The sequence below is a fragment of the Tasmannia lanceolata genome, unplaced genomic scaffold (assembly GCF_043159265.1).
Source record: "Tasmannia lanceolata isolate RefF3 unplaced genomic scaffold, GAP_Taslan_0.1 ptg000006l, whole genome shotgun sequence".
NCBI classification, from domain to species: domain Eukaryota; kingdom Viridiplantae; phylum Streptophyta; class Magnoliopsida; order Canellales; family Winteraceae; genus Tasmannia; species Tasmannia lanceolata.
Window position 1 is genome coordinate 41,504,595 of NW_027518683.1, and position 19,202 is coordinate 41,523,796.

Sequence of the window (19,202 nt, forward strand, 5' to 3'; positions counted from 1 at the left end):
GGTTTTTATTTCTTCTCCCTCATCATCACTCACCCTTAAGACATATAGAGATTCAGAATCTTTCTCCTCATCTTCACACTGGAAAATATATGACTGGTTTGATGGCCCAGCCACATCAGGATCGTTCCAGGATAAAACATATGGCCTTTCGGATTCTGCCAACTGATCTCCTTCTTCAAATTTCCAGACATAGGGTTCTTCGGATTCCACAACACATATGAAGGAAGCAGGATCAATAACAGACGCTTCAGCGCAAATGACATTGACTGAAGGTGGAGGCGGCATTGCATGTGTTGGAAGAGGGTTTCTAGTTACATTTGGTAACTGGATTGACAGTTCCTTCCTATCGATCATGTTCTGAATTTGGTGTTTCAAAGCTAAACACCTGTCAGTGATATGGCCAGTGTTACGGTGGTAATCACAGAATTGATCTTCTCTCCAGGTTCTTGGCAACGGGTTGGGAGGAGGTTTAATGTCAGGCAACTTGATCTTCTTGTCCTTCAATAGCTTCTTCAAAGCTACGGACAAAGAATACGGAAGGGGATCGAAATGACGAAGAGGCTTCTGCTCCATTGTCGGCCTTCTTACTTCAGTAACTACTCTGGGTGGGGGCGGCCTGACATAATTGACATTATGGACCTCTTTCGGCGCCATCACAGGTCGCTTCCCTTCTCTGCCATCAGATGGTACTCTAGATCTCAGGCCTTTAGCCAATGCATCTTCTATCTGAGTCCCAGTCTTAATAAGATGGTTAAAATCAAGGAAATATTGGATAGCCATATGGTGGTAATATTGTGGTGATAGGTTTTTCACCACAATCTTGATCTGATCCTCATCTGACAACCGATGAGTCATCTGGGCAGCTTTCCTTCTCCATCTACGGATGAAGGAAGTAAAAGTTTCATTATGGCCCTGTTTCAAAGCCTTCAAATCTCTCTTAGTTACATCGATCCCCTCTTCCATAGAGAATTGTTCGACGAACCTGTTTGCAATATTCTCTAGAGTTCGGATCTCCTCTGACTTTAAGCTCAAGAACCACTTCTTAGCTGTTCCAACAAGGGATCTAGGAAATAATAGAGCAACTTGCTCCGGAGATAGACCATGCTGTTGTAAAAGCGGAAGAACTGACATTAGATGGCTTCGAGGACACCTGGTCCCATCGTATTTATCCATGTCCGGAACTTTGAATCTAGGAGGCAATGTGACTCCCGGATACAACATAAAATCGGCCATGTTCAACTTTTTCGGGCCTTGAAATTTTATGTTTTCCATCTCTTGGGCCAGCCTATCCATTCTGTCCGCCATCGCTCTGTCCTCATTGGCTCTATTCAGATTAGGATGACGATTTTCTTCTTCATACTGCTGATTATCAAGATCGTCTTCGACGTTCAAGACCGCAGGCCCGGCCATTGCAGGAGGGGGAGGAGGTATAACTGATGGGTGCTGAGCTACCTGCTCTCTGGAAGTAGACTCTCTGTCATTTTTCAGACGGGCTATCTCTTCATTCATATTATTCATCTGTTGAAGCATAGCCTTCATCATCTCACTCATCTCAGCTATAGCGTTTCCAGAGTCAGCCATCTGTGCAATAGGAAATTGGACAGGCGAAGGGATTTCCTGGAGATTGGAGAAAGGTAATGCAGGGGAGGTAAAAGAAATTGGTGAGGAAGAAAAACGACTCAGCCTGGAATCAGCGGACTGACGGGACCAGGTTGATTTTGAAACAAGGATTTTCTTAGGAGCAATGGCTGCTCAATCAAGAATCCTGTTATGGAAATATAAACATTAGATTAAAATTTTGATAATCGAGATAAACTATTTTGATCAAATAATGACAAAAGAGACAAAAACACACTTTCATTAATAAAATTCGAATCGTGATTACAAAGGATGAAAAATATTAATCTCTGATCACAGCTGGATAAGCAGACTGACAAAAATGAGAGATGCAAAAATCAGAATAACAAAACATGATGCGGATCTTCAAGGTTCCTCAATCCGAACTCTTTTGCTTGCGGGCTTTTCCGATACTTCTCCACGTCGGAATTTGCGAGATAAACCTAACCTTCTTTCTACATTTTTGTTTCCCCAAGCAGCCACAATGGATCGGATAAGGTCAGGAGTGAGATCTTCACAAAGAGGAGGGACTATGATTCCGGGAGAACACGGAATTCCCGTAATCTGGTGGAGAATTCGCATGGGTGCATAAAAGGAAGATTTCTCGGTACCCATGAGGTAAACAAATGAATGCGGGTAAGTGTTAGTAAAAACATGGAAACATGAATGACTTACCCAGCGAAACTGATTCTCCTCTACATGTTGCAACCAATTGTGCCATTCATCAATGGACTTAGGTTGATGGGCTATTGGTTTCCAGGTATGGAAATTCTTCAGGGTATATGGATTTTGGCTTTGTCGCTGAAGAATTTGAAGTTTTTCACTAAGCCAGACATACAACAACTTGACACATCCATAGAAATTGTCCTTGATCTCTTGGGAAGCAATAAGATCTAGTCCCAAGAAGGTCTCTGCTAACATGGTAGGGATAGGATTCCTCCCTTTGTTAATTTGGTCTACCACAGTTAACAAGGTTAACGGAGCAACACGAGGGTTTTTCCGAATGACATATCGCGCAAAGACACTAAAAATCAAAGCATTGCGTCGACAACTCTGAAAACGAGAGTTGGTAGGATCGACGTTTTCAGAAAAAAGGGTGATGAGGTTTTGAACTTGTACACACGTATCCGTTAAGCATGAAAGTGCATCAACGGTTTGATTTTTGAATAGCTTGCAAAAAATGGAATGAGAGGAATCTATGTTCGAAGATTGTATCCAAAGTCCATCTGTTGGGAGCTCTAATAAAGCACACCAATCTTCGAATATAGGACAAAGCTCGAATGATCCAAATCGAAAAACATGCAGATTAGGATCCCAGGATCTAGCGGCTGCTTGGAGAAACTTCCAATTTATATCGGAAACACTCAAATGACTGAAGGCACAGATGAACCGATCAGCCATACTCCTATCCGAGGATTCTAGCGGAAGAGCCCCAATAGTCTCGCTTATCCAGCCTTTCAACAAATTATTCGCCATGATTTAACCTAAACACAAAGAATAGGATGGGATAATTAGGGAATGGAGAATAACTTGGAATAAACAAAGAATAAAGATGGATTTAACCAAAAATCACAAGAAGGATATAATTGGCGACATCAAATGTTCCATTGATGATCAAAGATGATCAGAAACTCAGGGAAGAGACCACGGTCATAAAAATGACAAAAGTAGATCATAGACCGGATCTAAATCTGAAAGGTGGACGACAAAATGTACGATCAAGAAGATCAATAATGATAGACTATGGTCATAGAGACAGCAGACAGGCTATCAACCATATCTAAGACAGGACGAACAATAATCTGAGTAATACAACAAAAGAATGGATAAATGAGGCTTGAATTTAAAGGATGAAAACAGGTAATACTTATCATCATTAGGTCAAGGAATAAACCATAGCTATGAGTGTGACAGGTAAAAGCCACTAGCTAGGTTTAGATCTGAGAGATGAATATACACGACTGATTGATTCAAGCTAGGAATCTCTACTAGAAAGTAGGTCCTAATCTTATAATCAAAAGATATATGGACAAAATCTCCATGACTAGAGCAAAAGATAGGCCACGACCATGAGAGGGCAAGTAAAAGCCACTGGTCGGGTCTAGATCCGAAGAACGGACTGATATGACTAATTTGATTAGATAAGGAAGCCTCACTAATGAGTAGGCTCTAATCTGATAATCAAAATATAGATATATACATATATATCCTAACCAGGGGCACCAGCCCTAAATATGATTCCATAGAGTCAAGAAGCTTGACTCAAGACAGACATGTGAGTGTATTAGGACTGCGATGTAGTCACATAAGGTGAGCTACAATAATCTAAGAAATAGGACATGGCTCCTAAATCTAAGCTCCAACATGTGTGAGCAACACATGTTCGTCCTTATATGAATGCAATATATATATAAGCACATGCAGATCCTAATTGGGTTTTACTAAATCAACATATATATCCATGTACATAATATATGTAAAATGAAAGTAGAGCTCCGGACTCAATCAGGTACTATGCATATGATCCATACTTTAAGTATATAACACAAGTACACCGAGTGTTATATACAGTATGCTTCATTGCTCACCGGCTGCTGTAAACACAAGTACACCGAGTGTTTACGACTGCAGCACTGGCGCATAGCTTGGTAATAGATACAACAGCACCATCTGGATAGTGATATCCCATGAGGCACGCATTATATCTATCCCGTGGAGCCAATAATAAGAAAAAAAAAGAAAATGAAGAACAAAATGATGTATGCTGTGCAATGTGTGAATCCCTTGTTTTAAACACCCATCTGGTGCCCCTGGATTCTAAGCGATTGAATTCCCATTTATAATGATTTTAGCCCAAAATTCTTCAAAATTAGTAACAAATGGCATTTTAACAGAGTTAGGCAATATCTCGAAAGAGAATTTCCCCAGCAGAGTCGCCAGCCTGTGGACCCCGATCCGAGAGAGAGGCGGGGAACGGGCCCCACACTAAGTCTCAGGATCATCCACGTGAATGGAGAGCTCTACCAAGGAACTCTCGAAAGAAGTGCCTCTCACAGCATGAGTGGCGATATGAAAGGTGAGATACCTCTCGATTCGGGGACTAGCCCAGATTCGAGGCGTACCTTAAACAAAGAAGAGTCGCCATCCAAGGAAAAGGCAAATGGGCCCTGGATCCCATACTATGCTCTGTTGCAACGGATAACCAGAGATATAAAATAAGGTTCGTGCCTGGTTACGAATTCGGAAGATCTAAAGAGCACCTCATCCGCCCAAGTGCAAACACCTGGTCTCTTATGCCATTTACTTAATAATTTTGAAGAGCTTTGGGCGAAAATCATATGGAATGAGAATGAATATCTCCGAGAAGACGTCTATCTAATCATGCATGTCTCGGAGATGAAATCAAAGGCACACGAGATAAAATAAAAGAAAACATGTGTCACCTAAGCATAGCTAGGTTATAAGTGACATGCCTAATGGGTGTCTAAGTTCTGATGAACAAACACATGCACGACACACCAAAAAGTATAAGGTCTGCGCAATAAAGTAAGAAAACACTGCAAAACATAGAAAAATGACTCGATACTATACAATCCTAAGACTCTAATCTATACCTAGGCCCGAGTCTTTAGATGATCTGATGTTCATCCAAAGAAGCCTACGTATCCCCGCCTCCACGAGAATCAAGGCAACGTAGTTCTTCGCACCTATTCTAAGCTATGATGCCTAAGACATCTAGACCTCTATCCTCGACTCGATCTAAAAGACCGGACTAGTTCTTAAAGCTTCTTATGTGATTATTTAAATTCCAATGGATTGTAGATTTTAGGACACCCTATATGCCTTAACTAAATGCAGGTTAGCCTTAAGCTAATGCAGGTGGTTCCTATAATCTATGTGTAGCTAGGCTGTATATCCTAAGGAAAACAGTAGGATCTATCGCATCTTAGACCTAGTCATCAATTGGCGATGTGGATCGCCAACTGACCGGACGGAGGCGCTCCTATAACTCTAGGACAAACTCTTAACTCTAACACAAACACAAACAAACCACACAACACATCAAAGACAAATTCAAAACTCTAAAACTCTTTATCTAGGACAAACTACTAACTCTAGAGGAAGATCTTGTTGAAAACAAGGTTTTGAAGATTTTTGGTATTTTTTCTTAAAATGGGTAAATGATTTATTTACAAAGGTTTGGCTGGACCTGAGATAAGAATCTCAAGCTGCACTACGTACCTCGTGGAAGAGGATCAAGCCAACGTAGTTCGAAACAGAATTCCTAACTACTCTCCTAATGACTCAAGATTTTTGAGATTTTTGGTTTTTCAGATGTTTTTGTTGTTTTTTAAGTGTTTTTGACTCGAGGGGAATAAATCCTATCATCATAAGGGGAGGACAGACTCCCGATATCCCGCAAAGGTTGGACAGCATCCTATGCTTTGCGGGGGAAAAGAACAGAAACACAGCTCTACAAGGGTTGGACAGCATCCTATACCTTGCAAGAGCGGATAGAAAAAACACAAGATTTGATGAGAGGTTGGATAAATCCTAACCCCTATGATGATAGGACTGACTCCTAAAAGAAAAACAGACTCTCTAGCTAAGGACAGACTCCTAGGCTAAGGACTGACTCTGAAAATAGGATTCTTAAGAAGGAGGTGCTAATGAGACAAAGCTTGTCTCCTAAAAGAAAAAGAGATAAAGAAGGGTGCTAGTGAGACTATCAAGCTGAGATAAAACTCACAAGTAATAAGGGAAGACCTTGTGCATATTTAGCAAAGGTAAAACATTCAGCCGGGCCGGACAGCTACCTAGCCCTAGGGTGCAACAAATGTGCAACCAGATACCCATATAGGATAGGGGTATGAAGCCAAGCCGAGTAGGGTGTTCTCCCAAAACCAAATGATACACAAAGAGAAGGTTTAGCAAGAAAATGAGACTAGGTAAGTCTCTTAGACACAGAGGTAGGATAGAGAAAATACTAACAAGGAAAAAGAGACCTTGTGCATATTTGGCAAAGGTAAAACACCCAGCCGGGCCGGACAGCTACCTAGCCCTAGGGTGCAACAAATGTGCAACCAGATACCCATATAGGATAGGGGTATGAAGTCAAGCCGAGTAGGGTGTTCTCCCAAAACCAAATGATACACAAAGAGGAGGTTTAGCAAGAAAATGAGACTAGGTAAGTCTCTTAGACACAGAGGTAGGATAGAGAAAATACTAACAAGGAAAAAGAGACCTTGTGCATATTTGGCAAAGGTAAAACACCCAGCCGGGCCGGACAGCTACCTAGCCCTAGGGTGCAACAAATGTGCAACCAGATACCCATATAGGATAGGGGTATGAAGCCAAGCCGAGTAGGGTGTTCTCCCAAAACCAAATGATACACAAAGAGGATTTAAGACCTATGAGACTAGAGATAGTCTTCTAGAGGTTAACTCAGGTTGATTCATTAATGAGACAATGCCTGTCTCCAAAGATTTGGATTTAAAAGACTAGGCAAGTCTTTTGAGAAAATAGAATGCTATTTGGACTGAGCAAGTCCCCTAGAGATGGGCTTGGGCTAGCGCCTTCATCGCCCTACAAGAAAAGGGGATTCTAATATCTAAAGAAAATTAACAGCAATCTATAAGACTGTGTTAGTTTATCAAAGAGAGAAGAAAAAACTGCCAGATAATTGCAAATTTCACTCTATTTTTATAAAAATAAATCAAGTGCTAAGCAAAGAAGAATTTTCAATAAGAAAACAATACACAATCTAAAGCAATCATAAAATGATAAACATCATTAATTAGTCCAGACCAGCCGCTGGATAGCCTAATAAAGCAAAAACAATATCAAACACTTCAAAAACCAACCACAAACCCCAATACGGGGACTCCAATGAAATCAGATGATGCCAAAGTAATCATCTGATATCATATACACATGATAATATTTCTAAGCCCGCCTTGAGATCAGACAGTACTCATGTCGATAATATCGGATTGAGTAGTCATCTGATCTCCTTCTTCCTATTAAACAATTTATTTAAATAAAAAATGAATGAATATAATAAAAAAAATGAAAGGAAATGAAATCTACGTGATCAATTATAAGTGCTATAAAGTTAGGAAATGATGGACAGCAAATAGTAAGCAGCAGTGAATATCAGCTAGGTGCTTTTTCAATTCATCCAAAATCACAATTTCTAAATAATGAAACTAATGGACAATAGCTACTCAATTATGGATAGCAGATAAGCGCTTTTTAATCCATCTCAAAATCGCAATTTCAAAGTGATGAAACTACGGGCAGCAGTTGTGCATAATGAAACAGTAGTATTGTGCTTCTATAATTAATCCAAGATCACAATTTCAAAGTAACGAAACTATAGATAGCAGCCATGCAAAGTGGATAACAGATATGTGCGATTTCAATTGATCCAAAATCACAATTTCAAAGTGATTAAACTACGGGCAGCAGCTGTGCATAGTAAAACAAATAGCATTGTGCTTCTTTAATTAATCCAAAATCACAATTTCAAAGTGATGAAACTACAGGCAGCCACTATAAGCTTAAAAACCATTATATATTATGGAATTGCATAGAATTGTGGACAGCAGCTGTATGCAACTGTTGACAGCAGTTATACATTCGTGGACATATGCAATCTATGACAATTGTTAAGTGCTTGTGGACGAAACCTTTGAGGAAGAACAACAGCTGATAAGGTACATGTAAACAGTGAGGAAAACAGAGGAAATGATGGCTAAAATAAAAAGCAAGAGAGTGGACATAACAGGGCTGCAATCTTAGACTGAAGTAGGACTATACTTGCAGAAAATTGGAAGCATAAACCAATGCCACAACATGACAGAAATTGAGTAGGCACTGGACTGGTTGTCCATTTGACTAGTCAAGGACTGTTCATATACAAATGGGATGAGGTTATGCATATTAAACAAGGGTCAGGAGTTGCAGTTATCAAAAAGCTGTGTGGTTGCCATTTTCAAAGAAGTATGGCTGCCACTATCAAAATGGTGAGGTGGCTACCAATATTAAAATGAAAGGGCTGCTATTATATATATAAAAAATGAAGCTAAGAGCTAACACATGCATTTTCGATTTTGAAATATGATCCTAATAACCAAACTTTAAATAAAATTCTTGAAAACTAAAATCCACATATTATTAGGTGTAAAGCAAAGAAGGAATTAAACACTAAACTCTTACAAAGATATGAAAGATGCTGATGGAGATTTAACATAGTAACCCAAGTGAAATTAGAGAATCAACCGACAGGAACTTTTCCTAAAACTAGTAAAGGAGGCAAGATAACTGAAACACAATTAGGCATTCTATCATTATATACATCATTTTATCATGCCCATTCATACAAGAATTACTCATTCTCATGCTTTACTTGAACCTCAAAATAGCCAGAATCATTAAATGCATTCGAATTCAACCTTAAGCCACTTTCCAGACATCATCCTTCTTGACTAAATTGTAAAAAAAAAAAACTACCAATACTTAGTAACCCGCATGGGCAACCAAGGCATAAAACTAGAACAAATTCCTTACACTGGCTTATTGTCCTAACTCATAAAATAAAAACAAAAATTCGTGAGACCATTGCCCAATTACTCTGAAAAATATAGATCATGAAGGTTATTACTCTATGGGATCAATTTTATAAACTGAGGAGATAAATTTTGAAACCAATTTTAGAAAATCTGAAATCATCTCACAAGTCAAGACTTACATTTATTTTGATCATAGGAATAAATCCTAACTAGTAAATAATCAAACCGACTTCGATATTTCAAAATCCTCATTTGTAGATTCTAAACAGACAAGCCATAATTGGGATGAAATTTGTTTCCCTTGACAGAAGTAGATAAACGCACGGCAATCATCCTTGTTTGAGAAGCAAAACAACACAAACAGACCAAAGCAAAAATACAGACTTCATTTTTAAGCTATTGATTTAAACAAGAAAAGCTTTGAAATATGCATCAAGTTCTCCAATCTAACTAGGCTTTAACAAATTTCTCAAAAAAAATCAAAAAGGACTAGAACTAAAGATAAAAGTGAAATTATAAAGAAAAAGTACAGATCTAAAAAAATGTTTAACTGGAGATCTTGAATGAAAAAAATGTTCTAATAAAAATAAAATAAACTGATACACCTACCTTCAATTTTGCCAAGATCCAGATGATTTGAAGTGTTGGATTGATCCCTTCTTCCAGAGGCAACAAAATATTTCAGAGGCACCTTTTACACCTCAGATCCGAACTCCAGTAATCAATAATATCTGAATCCAAGCGCTGATCTAAGATTTCGAGATAGATCGGAGGTCAAATGGAGAGAAATAGTTATCCAGAATTGGGATCTAACGAGTTTAGCTAGAGATGAAGAAATGGCCGGAGCTCATCGGAGCTCTGCCGGAGAAAAAAAAAAAAGAAGCACAAAGTTAGAGTTTGGATTGTGCAGATCTAAGATTTTTGAATTTAGGATAAAAAGAAAGGGATCTGAGATTTGAAGGACTTTTAGGCTATGGTTTCTTTGATCGGATCGGAGAAAATGAAGATCTGTCGGAGGAGAAGAGGTACGGTTAGAATTTCAAGCCCAGAAAATCAAAAATTAAGACTCCTAAAAAAAACAGATCTGAGAGATTAAGCAACGGAGGAGAGTAGATCTGAGGGTTTAAACGATGAGCTTAGGGTTTTAACATCCTAATAAGCATTTCTTAGGATTTTCAGAGATACAACTAAAGAAGAAGAAGAAAATGAAGTAGAAAAATAAAATTGGCCGAAGCTCACCGTAGCATGCCGGAGAAGATGATACAGAAGGTTAGGGATTTTAAGATCTAGATCTAAGATCGAAAAATAGAGAAACGGATGGAGAAGAAGGAGACCGAAGATTATGACCGGAGTCTTGCAGACGATTGATCGGAAAAACACCACCGGAGAAGAAGAATCAGAACGAAGAAGGTTTGAAATCTCAGATCTGCTTTCTCTCTCTCCCTGCGAATTTTTTTTTTTTTAATTCTGATTTTTTTGTATATATAGAAAAATATATCTGTTGATAATGGCACTACTACTTGATGAAGCGCGCGGACTTTGATAGGCGCGCGAAATTGCGCGTCTTTTTCGGCCTAAATTGCATTTTCCAAAATAAATTCGCCCCCATCTCGGATAAATTCGCCCCCTTTTTCTGATTTACACAACGGTCTTTTCTCGGCTTGTTCGCAGGGCAAACGCACTCGGAATTCAACGAAATTTTACAGGGGCTTAGCTGGGACCCTAAGCTAGCTTGGGGTGAAATTTGGGGTTCTATCTCATTTATTTGATGAGGCTTTGCTCAAACATGAAGGGATTAGGGCACGGTCAAAATGGGGTGTCTACACTGTGTGATGAGATTTCTCAAGATTTGAGCCTGCCCAGATAAAGTTTCGAAGGATTTTCTCAATATTATTGAGAGTTGCTTTGGGGATATGAAACGCTGCAGACCAATAAATTTGATAAGTGCTGAGAACGGATTTAACCAACTCCACTCTGCCAGCTCTAGAAAGGTGACGGTTTGACCACGACGAGATCCTTTGTTTGATTTTGTCCATGATAGGATGGCAATCTCTAGAGGTGAGCCTTGAAGTGATTAGGGGAAGACCCAAGTATTTTATTGGGAGCTTTCCTTCTTCGATCTTAAGAATGTTGCAAATAGCTCTCTTGCTGCTGTTTTGGATGCCTGCAAAGAAGACCTCACTTTTGCCAGGATTAAATTCAAGGCCCGAGCAAATCTTGAATGACTCTAAGCATTTTAGGATCCCTGCAGCTGAAGTGATGTTAGGCTCAGCATAGATCATAACATCATCAGCAAATAGGGTGTGGCAAATGGTTAAATCTCCTTTAGAGAAGGGAGAGGAAATTAGGCCTTGGGCTTGGAAGGAGGATAGAAGACAGGATAACATTTCCATTACAAAACTGAAGAGCAGGGGGGATAAGGGATCACCCTGCCTGAGGCCATTTGAAGACCGAAAGAATCCCCGGGGAGACCCATTGACTAGGACAAAAAAAGAGGGAGTAGATATGCATTCATGCACCCACCGGCACCATATTTCTGGGAAGCCCATTTTTCGCATGAAGGAAATCAGGGTGGATCTGTTGACACTATCAAAAGCTTTTTTGAGGTCTAATTTAATACACATTGCTTTTTTCGGGTTTTTTCTGTGGAAATTATGGCATAAATCATGAGCTAGGAGAATGTTATCATGGATACTCCTACCTTTAATGAATGCTGACTGGAAAGGGCTAATGAGGCTATCCATAATGGGTTTAAGTCTATTTGCCAGGAGTTTAGTGATGACTTTGTACAAGAAATTGCAGAGAGATATGAGCCTGTATTTCTACGGGGAGCTCGCATCAGGGGTTTTGGGCAAGAGAGCTAGAAAGGTGGCATTTAGTTGAGGGAAGATTTTACCTCTTTGGAAGAAGAATTGGATTGCTTTAACAATGTCAGGCCCAATTAAGTACCAGAAAGCTTGGAAGAAGCACCCATTGAATCCATCAGGGCCAGGAGACTTGTTCCCATCGGAGCTTTTGATGACATCCTAGATTTCGTCAGCAGAAAATTTCCTGGTAAGCCACTGAGAGTCAGCTTCCGAAAGAGATCTGGTCGGTTCGGGGATGCTGTTTGGATGGACTGGCTGGGATGATTCCTCCTTGTTGAGAAGAGAAGAGAAGAACTCAACCATAGTTGCTGATATCTTGTCGGGATTAGTTGAAATGGACCCTTCAGAAGTAACAGTGCCTTGTATGCAGTTTTGGTTTTTTCGGGCTTTCAAGGCCGCATGGAAGAAAGCAGTGTTCGAGTCCCCAAGGTTCAGCCATTGGGATCGAGATTTCTGCCTGTAGAAAGCTTCCTCCTTTCGAGCAGTCCTAATGTATTCATCTTTGATCCGAACTTCTTCATCTCTCAACGTCGGATCCGTAAGGGAAGATGCAATCTTTTCTTGAATGGATTCAAGGAGCAATCTCAACCGAGGAGCTTCAATGTCTATTCTGCCAAAAATCTCACGATTCCAGATTTTTAGACTTTCTTTCACTTCTTTGAGCTTTTTGACTACAATGAATAGAGGCGATCCATCGATCTCTATGTTCCATGCTCTCTCCACGACTTCAAACACAGAGAGGTCTTCAAGCCACATGTAGAAGAATTTGAAAGGAGGTTTAGGGATTTGAGGGGATTGGTTTAACTGGATAGTAATAGGGGTGTGATCAGATAGCCCAGGGTGAAGGTAAGATGCGAAGGAGGAGGGGTATTGGTAAAGCCATTCTTTGTTAACAAGGACTCTATCTAGCCTTCTATACTTCCAATTATTCTCATTCGATTTGTTATTCCAAGAAAGAGTTTGCCCAAAGGATCGAAGATCAGAGACGGAGCATTCATCAATCCAGGAGTTGAAGTCTTCCATATCACGAGCCGAGGGACCAGTTCCCCCCAAGAATTCAGAGACGAATCTTATGATATTGAAGTCTCCCATAATGATCCATGGGAGGGAGACACTTCTAGCAATGAGAGATAGATGATTCCACAAAACTCTCCTTTCGGTTCCTCTATTTAGAGCATAGACAGAGGTAACAAGGAGGGTGATATTGGTTTGAAGAAATCTGACCTCACAGTGCATAAACTGATTTGCTTCCTGGAGGATTCTTACCTGCACCAAATTTGGGTTCCAAATGATCCAAATTCTGCCTCTATCAGAGCTGTTATAATTAGTTGAAATATTCCAACCACTGCACATTTCTGTCATGTATTCATGGATTTTGTGGATAGGAGCATGAGTTTCAAGGATGTTGAGAAATGGGAGATTTTCTTTACGGATAATATCTCTTATGTCCTTTCTCTTATTTTTGGTACCAAGCCCTCTTATGTTCCAGGTCCCAAGCTTAATCATGAGGATTTTGCAGGGGGGAGTTTTGGGCTGATCTTGTGTGATCAGCATGAGGGGAGGAAGGGAGATCAGAGGATTCGGGGAGGGTGTCCTTTAGCTCAGAGTCAGAAGGAGGGAGGGTATTTTTGATTGGTTCAGTTAAGGGGCCTGGGAAAGAAAGAAGGTCAGAGGAGCTGGGACCATCTAGACCCAAGGACCTGTTGTTCCCGAGGATTGCACAGGGGCCAGAGGAGGCACTAACATCTTCATCCTCTGAAATGAATTCAGAATTTTTTTCTTCAGTGTCAACTGAATTGAGGATGTCGAATGGGTTCTGGGTTGTTACAATGGAGAGATTAGACTCATTTCTTGGTGGGGATTGGGGTTTAGGGGAAGAGGCAGGGGTAGAAGAATCCTGGTTAAGATCAGGATCAGTGGAAGGGGCAGAGGGAGCTTTAGGAGGCTCTTTTCGAGAAATGGGTCTCCATTCCTGGGCAGGTTTGGGATTTGACTTTGCTGAAACAGGGCATTTATCAGTTGAGTGGTTGAAAATCTTGCAGAGATTGCAAGACTGAGGTTTCCATTCGTATTCAAATAACTGGGTTGCAACTCCAAAGGGAGAATGTATTTCTATAGAATCTGGTAGAGGGTCCCCAGCTTCAATTTCTACGCAAATCCTTGCAAAATTTAACCTGGTTTCATCCGCTGTTTTGGAATCCATGTAGAGGGGATTTCCTATCACGCTGCCAATTTTACTAATACCTTCATTGTTCCAGTACTGTAAGGGGAGGCCAGGCAGTTTTACCCAAATAGGAACGGTAGATAGTTCAGGTTGTTCGAGAGGTAGTCCTGGAGACCATCGACAGAGGATGAGGGGTATACTGGCATAAGTGTGTCCTCCCATTTCGAGAATTTGATCGCAATCTTCCCCGCAGCTAAACCCGAAGAGAAAGAAGCCATTTCTTAGGGTGGAGATCTGTATGTTACCCTTAAGGTTCCATTTCCTTTGCAGGTTTTCTTGGAGATTCTGTACAAATGGCCTTCTTCCCAGGAAGAATCCGACGAGGCAGTGGTCCCATTTGTTACTGCCATTGCTGACTTCTTCCATGGAGAAAGCGATGGAGGACTTGGTGTGTCCAGGCTCTTTTGGAAAGGCTCTTCTCAGATTGGTTGATGCTGAAGGCTTTGCTTTGATGAAAAGATTTTTCCATGGGTTTCCGTTAGGTTCAGAGGGCGGGGTGGGGAGGAGCGGAGGGGCGGGGATGTTAATGGCAGACTGAGGGGGGGAATTAGAAATTTGGATTCCAGTGACAAGGGGTGGGGAATTTTCTAGCTGGATTGAGGGCGTGGGGATGATTTGGGGTGAGTTTTCAGGCAAAGGATCTGACCCAGGAGGTGAAAGAGGAAAAAAAAGGTTAACAAGGGGAGCTGGAGGGAGGGGAAATTCCTCCGAGGTGAGAGTATCAATCTGAGCATAGGTTTTGCTCCTGATGGGAGAGGGTTTCTTGGCTGGTGAAACGGCACTAGCTGGTTTGGCAGGTTTTGAAAACATTTTAATGATTTCGAGTTCCTTTTTGAACATGGGATTCAGACATAGGTTTCAAGAGACTGTTTTCGAGACTAAGGCTATGGAGAAGGGGGGATCCACCGGATATTGCGGAAAAGGGCGTCGAGGAGTACCAAGGGAACCTATGCGATGAAGGTATCTTTTGGGGGGTATCTGATTTTTCAGAAAATCTGGGAGCAGGGGAAGAGAGGATCATGTCTTCCTTGCAGATTTTAGGGGTTGGAGAACCATCCTTCTGAAGGGCTTTTGTCTTCAGATAGTTTTCGCGAAGATCTCCCATGAAGTTATGAAAGTTCTCAGATGGGGTATTTTGAATCGGCCATTCTTCGCCTTCAAATCGCCTGGGGAGGGGGTTTTGCCTGGATCAGGAGGCTCCATTCAACTTTTCAAGCTTGAGGCAATGCTTTGCCTGACGAGGAGAAGCTAGGGCTTACTTTTAGACCAATACTTGAGAGAAGCTCAGTCGGAAATTTCTGACTCCGGACCAGATTTTCCGGGCCGATTGCCGGACAGCAACTTTCCGGGCCGATTGCCGGACAGCAACTAACCGCGTGGACTCCTTCTTCTCTATTTGTAATCTTTTTTAAGATGAGAAAGTGTTTGTCGTGAGGAAGAAGGCGAGAAAAGTGGGCTCGAACTGTTATTTCACAAATGCTTAGAAGAAAGGTGTTTGTACCTTGGGAAGCAAAATGGACAGAACTTTCTCTTTATTTTATAAGAGATGATAGTTTGAAGATATTTTAAATCACACTCCTCCTTTTTCCGGCAAATGAAAACCCTATCTTAGAGTAAAGCATAGTTCACAGCTAGGTATCACACCAACTTTAAAAGCATCCAATGTCAGATTATGTTCCTAAGCATCCTTTATAGCGTGGGAAAAGAAATGATATATCGGCCCCTTTTATTCACCAGGCCACCCCTTGTACTCATAAATACACAAGAGAGGGCTGACCCAGAGAAGGAAAGGAGGCGAATATAACGCATCCCTTGAAAGAAACCACCTTAATATAGTAACTAGATAATATTATATTATTATAGATATGAAAGGTAAAAGCAAAACCAATGGTCTTTGTATTTTTACACCATGATCGGTGAGACCATGCAGATAATCTCATGATGTTATACATGATTAAAAGTCTTGATTGTACATACATATGATCAAAACTCTGAGTAATCATAAAAAAAAGAAAGAGAAGCTATTATGCTACTGACAAAGCCATCATGTTCTTGAATTTGGAGGTGTACTTCTTATTTTGAGAAAGATAAACGTGCACCCATGATAGTCCCTAGCTATGAGGGATTACATTTGGGACCCAAAGTTAAATTGTTTATTATATTTCTCTTTCTATCCAGGGCAAGCTTGCTACAAAAAATGGGTAGCACCTTAAATTGATCCGAACCGTTCGTTAGATGGGCCAGTGTTTAGATCTCTCGAATTTGAAAAATAACACTCACACGTGGCAAGAAAGGATGGCCCCTGGAACCTTTAAAACTTGGAACAAGGTCCGGGACTCGCCACCCAAAATAATAATTAATACTCAAATTCTTTTAATGTGTTATTTGAATGGCTTGAAAAATCTGGGCCATTTATTTAATGGGAGCGTATACGAAAATGCTACATACTAACCATCTGCAGTTAAAATTATAGTAAACAACAGAGTATTTCAAGTCGCCAAGTAAATTATCACTATTGAGGTTTCTAAACCATGCGTAAAGCTGTGTTCTCCTCAAACTATCTTGGTCACAATTTTATCATGTTGAAATTCTATGTTTGCTTTTGAAATGTCATTTGCACGATTAACATTTGTGTTGAAAGTTCTTCCTCTAGGCCGAGCTTAAAAGTTCCGCCAAGGATGGGCTATAAAGTTCTAGGCCGAGATCAAAAGCCCTCTCCGAAGCCAAGCGTCGCCAAAAGACCTCTCCGAGGCACGACATTAACGGAACCCGGATCCCACCTTACGGTAGGAGATACCGCGGACAGCATCAATGAAACCTGGATCCCACCTTATACGGTCAGAGATACACCACGGACGGCATCAACGGAATCCGGAACCCACCATATATGGTCGGAGATACCGCGGACGGCATCAACAGAACCCGGATCCCACCCTATACGGTCGGAGATACCGCGGACGGCATCAACCAAACCCGGATCCCACCCTATATGGTCGGAGATACCATGGAGAACATCAACGAAACCCGGATCCCACCCTATAAGGTCGGAGATACCGTGGGCGGCATCAACGGAACTCGGATCCCACCCTATACGGTCATACATACCGCGGACGACATCAACAGAACTCGGATCCCACCTTATACGGTCGGAGATACCGCGGATGAAATCAAAGGACCACGGATCCCCAATAGTCGGGTACCAAGGCATGACATCAACGGGCCGGATCACTTGCCATACCTATACACGTTGAATTGGGCTCCAGCTTCTATCTAAAAGGCCTTAATGAAATTCTTTGCAAACTAAGGAGTTGTGATTCTCAATAAGAGAAGTGTTATCACCACAAAAATATTTTGATTCTTACACAAAGAGCTCTACGCCGAGCTTCAAAGTTCCGCCAGGGATGGACTAGCAAGCTGTAGGCCGGGCTTAAAAGTTCTGTTAAGCTATATGCCGAGCTTCAAAACTCCATCGAGTACAAGTTGAAATGCTTTGGACCGACCTTCGCCAATAAGCCGAGCTTCGCCGACATAATTTGGCCGAGCCAAATAAAGTCTCTTCAGGGAACGGAGCTTCAACCATCAAAATTAGCAAAATTATTTAGGATTGCGATTTTTTAGCTTGCTGATCCATATTCTCCAAATTTTGGGAAAAGATATCTCCACCTCTTAGGATGTCCTAAGAAGCCCCACTACTAAGCTCCGTTGCCAAGCAAGGAAGCACTCTTCGACTATCTCCCTACTTAGGAATGACTTGAGTTGGGGGGAATGCCCATGACCTTTTAAGGCCAGTAGAGGCTACACTCCTCTCCATTAAGCCAAAATCGCCACATAAAATGAGCTCGGCTCGAACCTTTTAATGTCGAAGAGCCGGAAAACAGTTCATTAGAGGAATCCTCCAATCGTGCATCACCCTAACCAATCGACCAAGGAATGGGCCATACGAGGTCACCAAAGTTCTCCAACCAGGCGCCCACCAACTTAAGACTTGATGGACCCACAGTTCTCTGCACATTCAAATGGGAAATTTGCGGAAGTTTTATCAGTAGAAGGAATAGGTAAAGTTGTTTATGAAATACAATGTGTTTCTATGTTTGTTTTTTGCTGGGCCAGAGTCACTCTGTAATTGCGTTAAAGATCAACGAAATGAGGTTTTCTCTACATATCTACGAAAGACTCAATACGGATGTCCACCCTCCGGTCCAAGCCATGCGCTGGCCCGGAAGGGCACAGGAAATGAAGAGGTGAAATTGGAAATGATCCTCCGAATAACACCCAAAACGCTTCCCATGTAAAAGACCTATCCCTACAAAGGACAGGAGGGTCTATCGACTCCGAGCTGATCACTCAAGAGAAGATGACTGACATATAAAAGAAATACCCAAACACCGTAACCGTATCAGCTTGATAGAGGTATCCTTTCTCTCCTATAACCATCTAGAGATGGATTTGACGCTCTCTATATCAGGAAAAGCCAGCATACGATTTCTCAGAATTTGATAATGAGAAGTATGACCGAGCATTTATACATAAACTAAAAAAGTTTGTGGTTAAAACTCAGCCTCATCTCCAGACTCTTCATACAAACTCCACCCGGCCCAACATTTAAGAAAGCCGAAGAAGAGAGTTTGAAGATCGTTAAGGGACAAAACTCGGATTTAACATCATTCTAAAACTTGAACTTATTTTCGGAAGATCTTCCCTGTTTACTCTTAAGTAGCCGAGGAGTTTATCTCTGTATTCTCCAAAAGACATCCGCCCTTCTTACTCTTAAGTAAGTCGAGGAAACAAGATATTCAAGAATTCAATAAGCGAAAAAGCTCAGACTTAACCTCTTAAGGTTAAAAGTCTCAAAGCACGACTACATCTTTAAGATTCTCCAAACAAGCTTCACCTTGCCCATTCTTAAGTAAGCAAAGGAAA

General features: G+C 41.1%; 1 protein-coding gene across 1 annotated transcript; it reads right to left on the bottom strand.

Annotated features, from left to right (window-relative positions):
• Positions 1 to 12,217: 12,217 nt before the first annotated feature.
• Positions 12,218 to 13,420, bottom strand: LOC143879001 (uncharacterized). The gene has a single exon (XM_077381210.1). It carries the CDS (start codon positions 13,418 to 13,420, stop codon positions 12,218 to 12,220), a length of 1,203 nt encoding a protein of 400 aa, XP_077237325.1.
• Positions 13,421 to 19,202: the final 5,782 nt, after the last annotated feature.

What these genes read in the sequence shown, in the direction of transcription:
- LOC143879001 (XM_077381210.1), bottom strand. Translation starts at nt 13,420, where the DNA reads ATGACAGAAATGTGCAGTGGTTGGAATATTTCAACTAATTATAACAGC.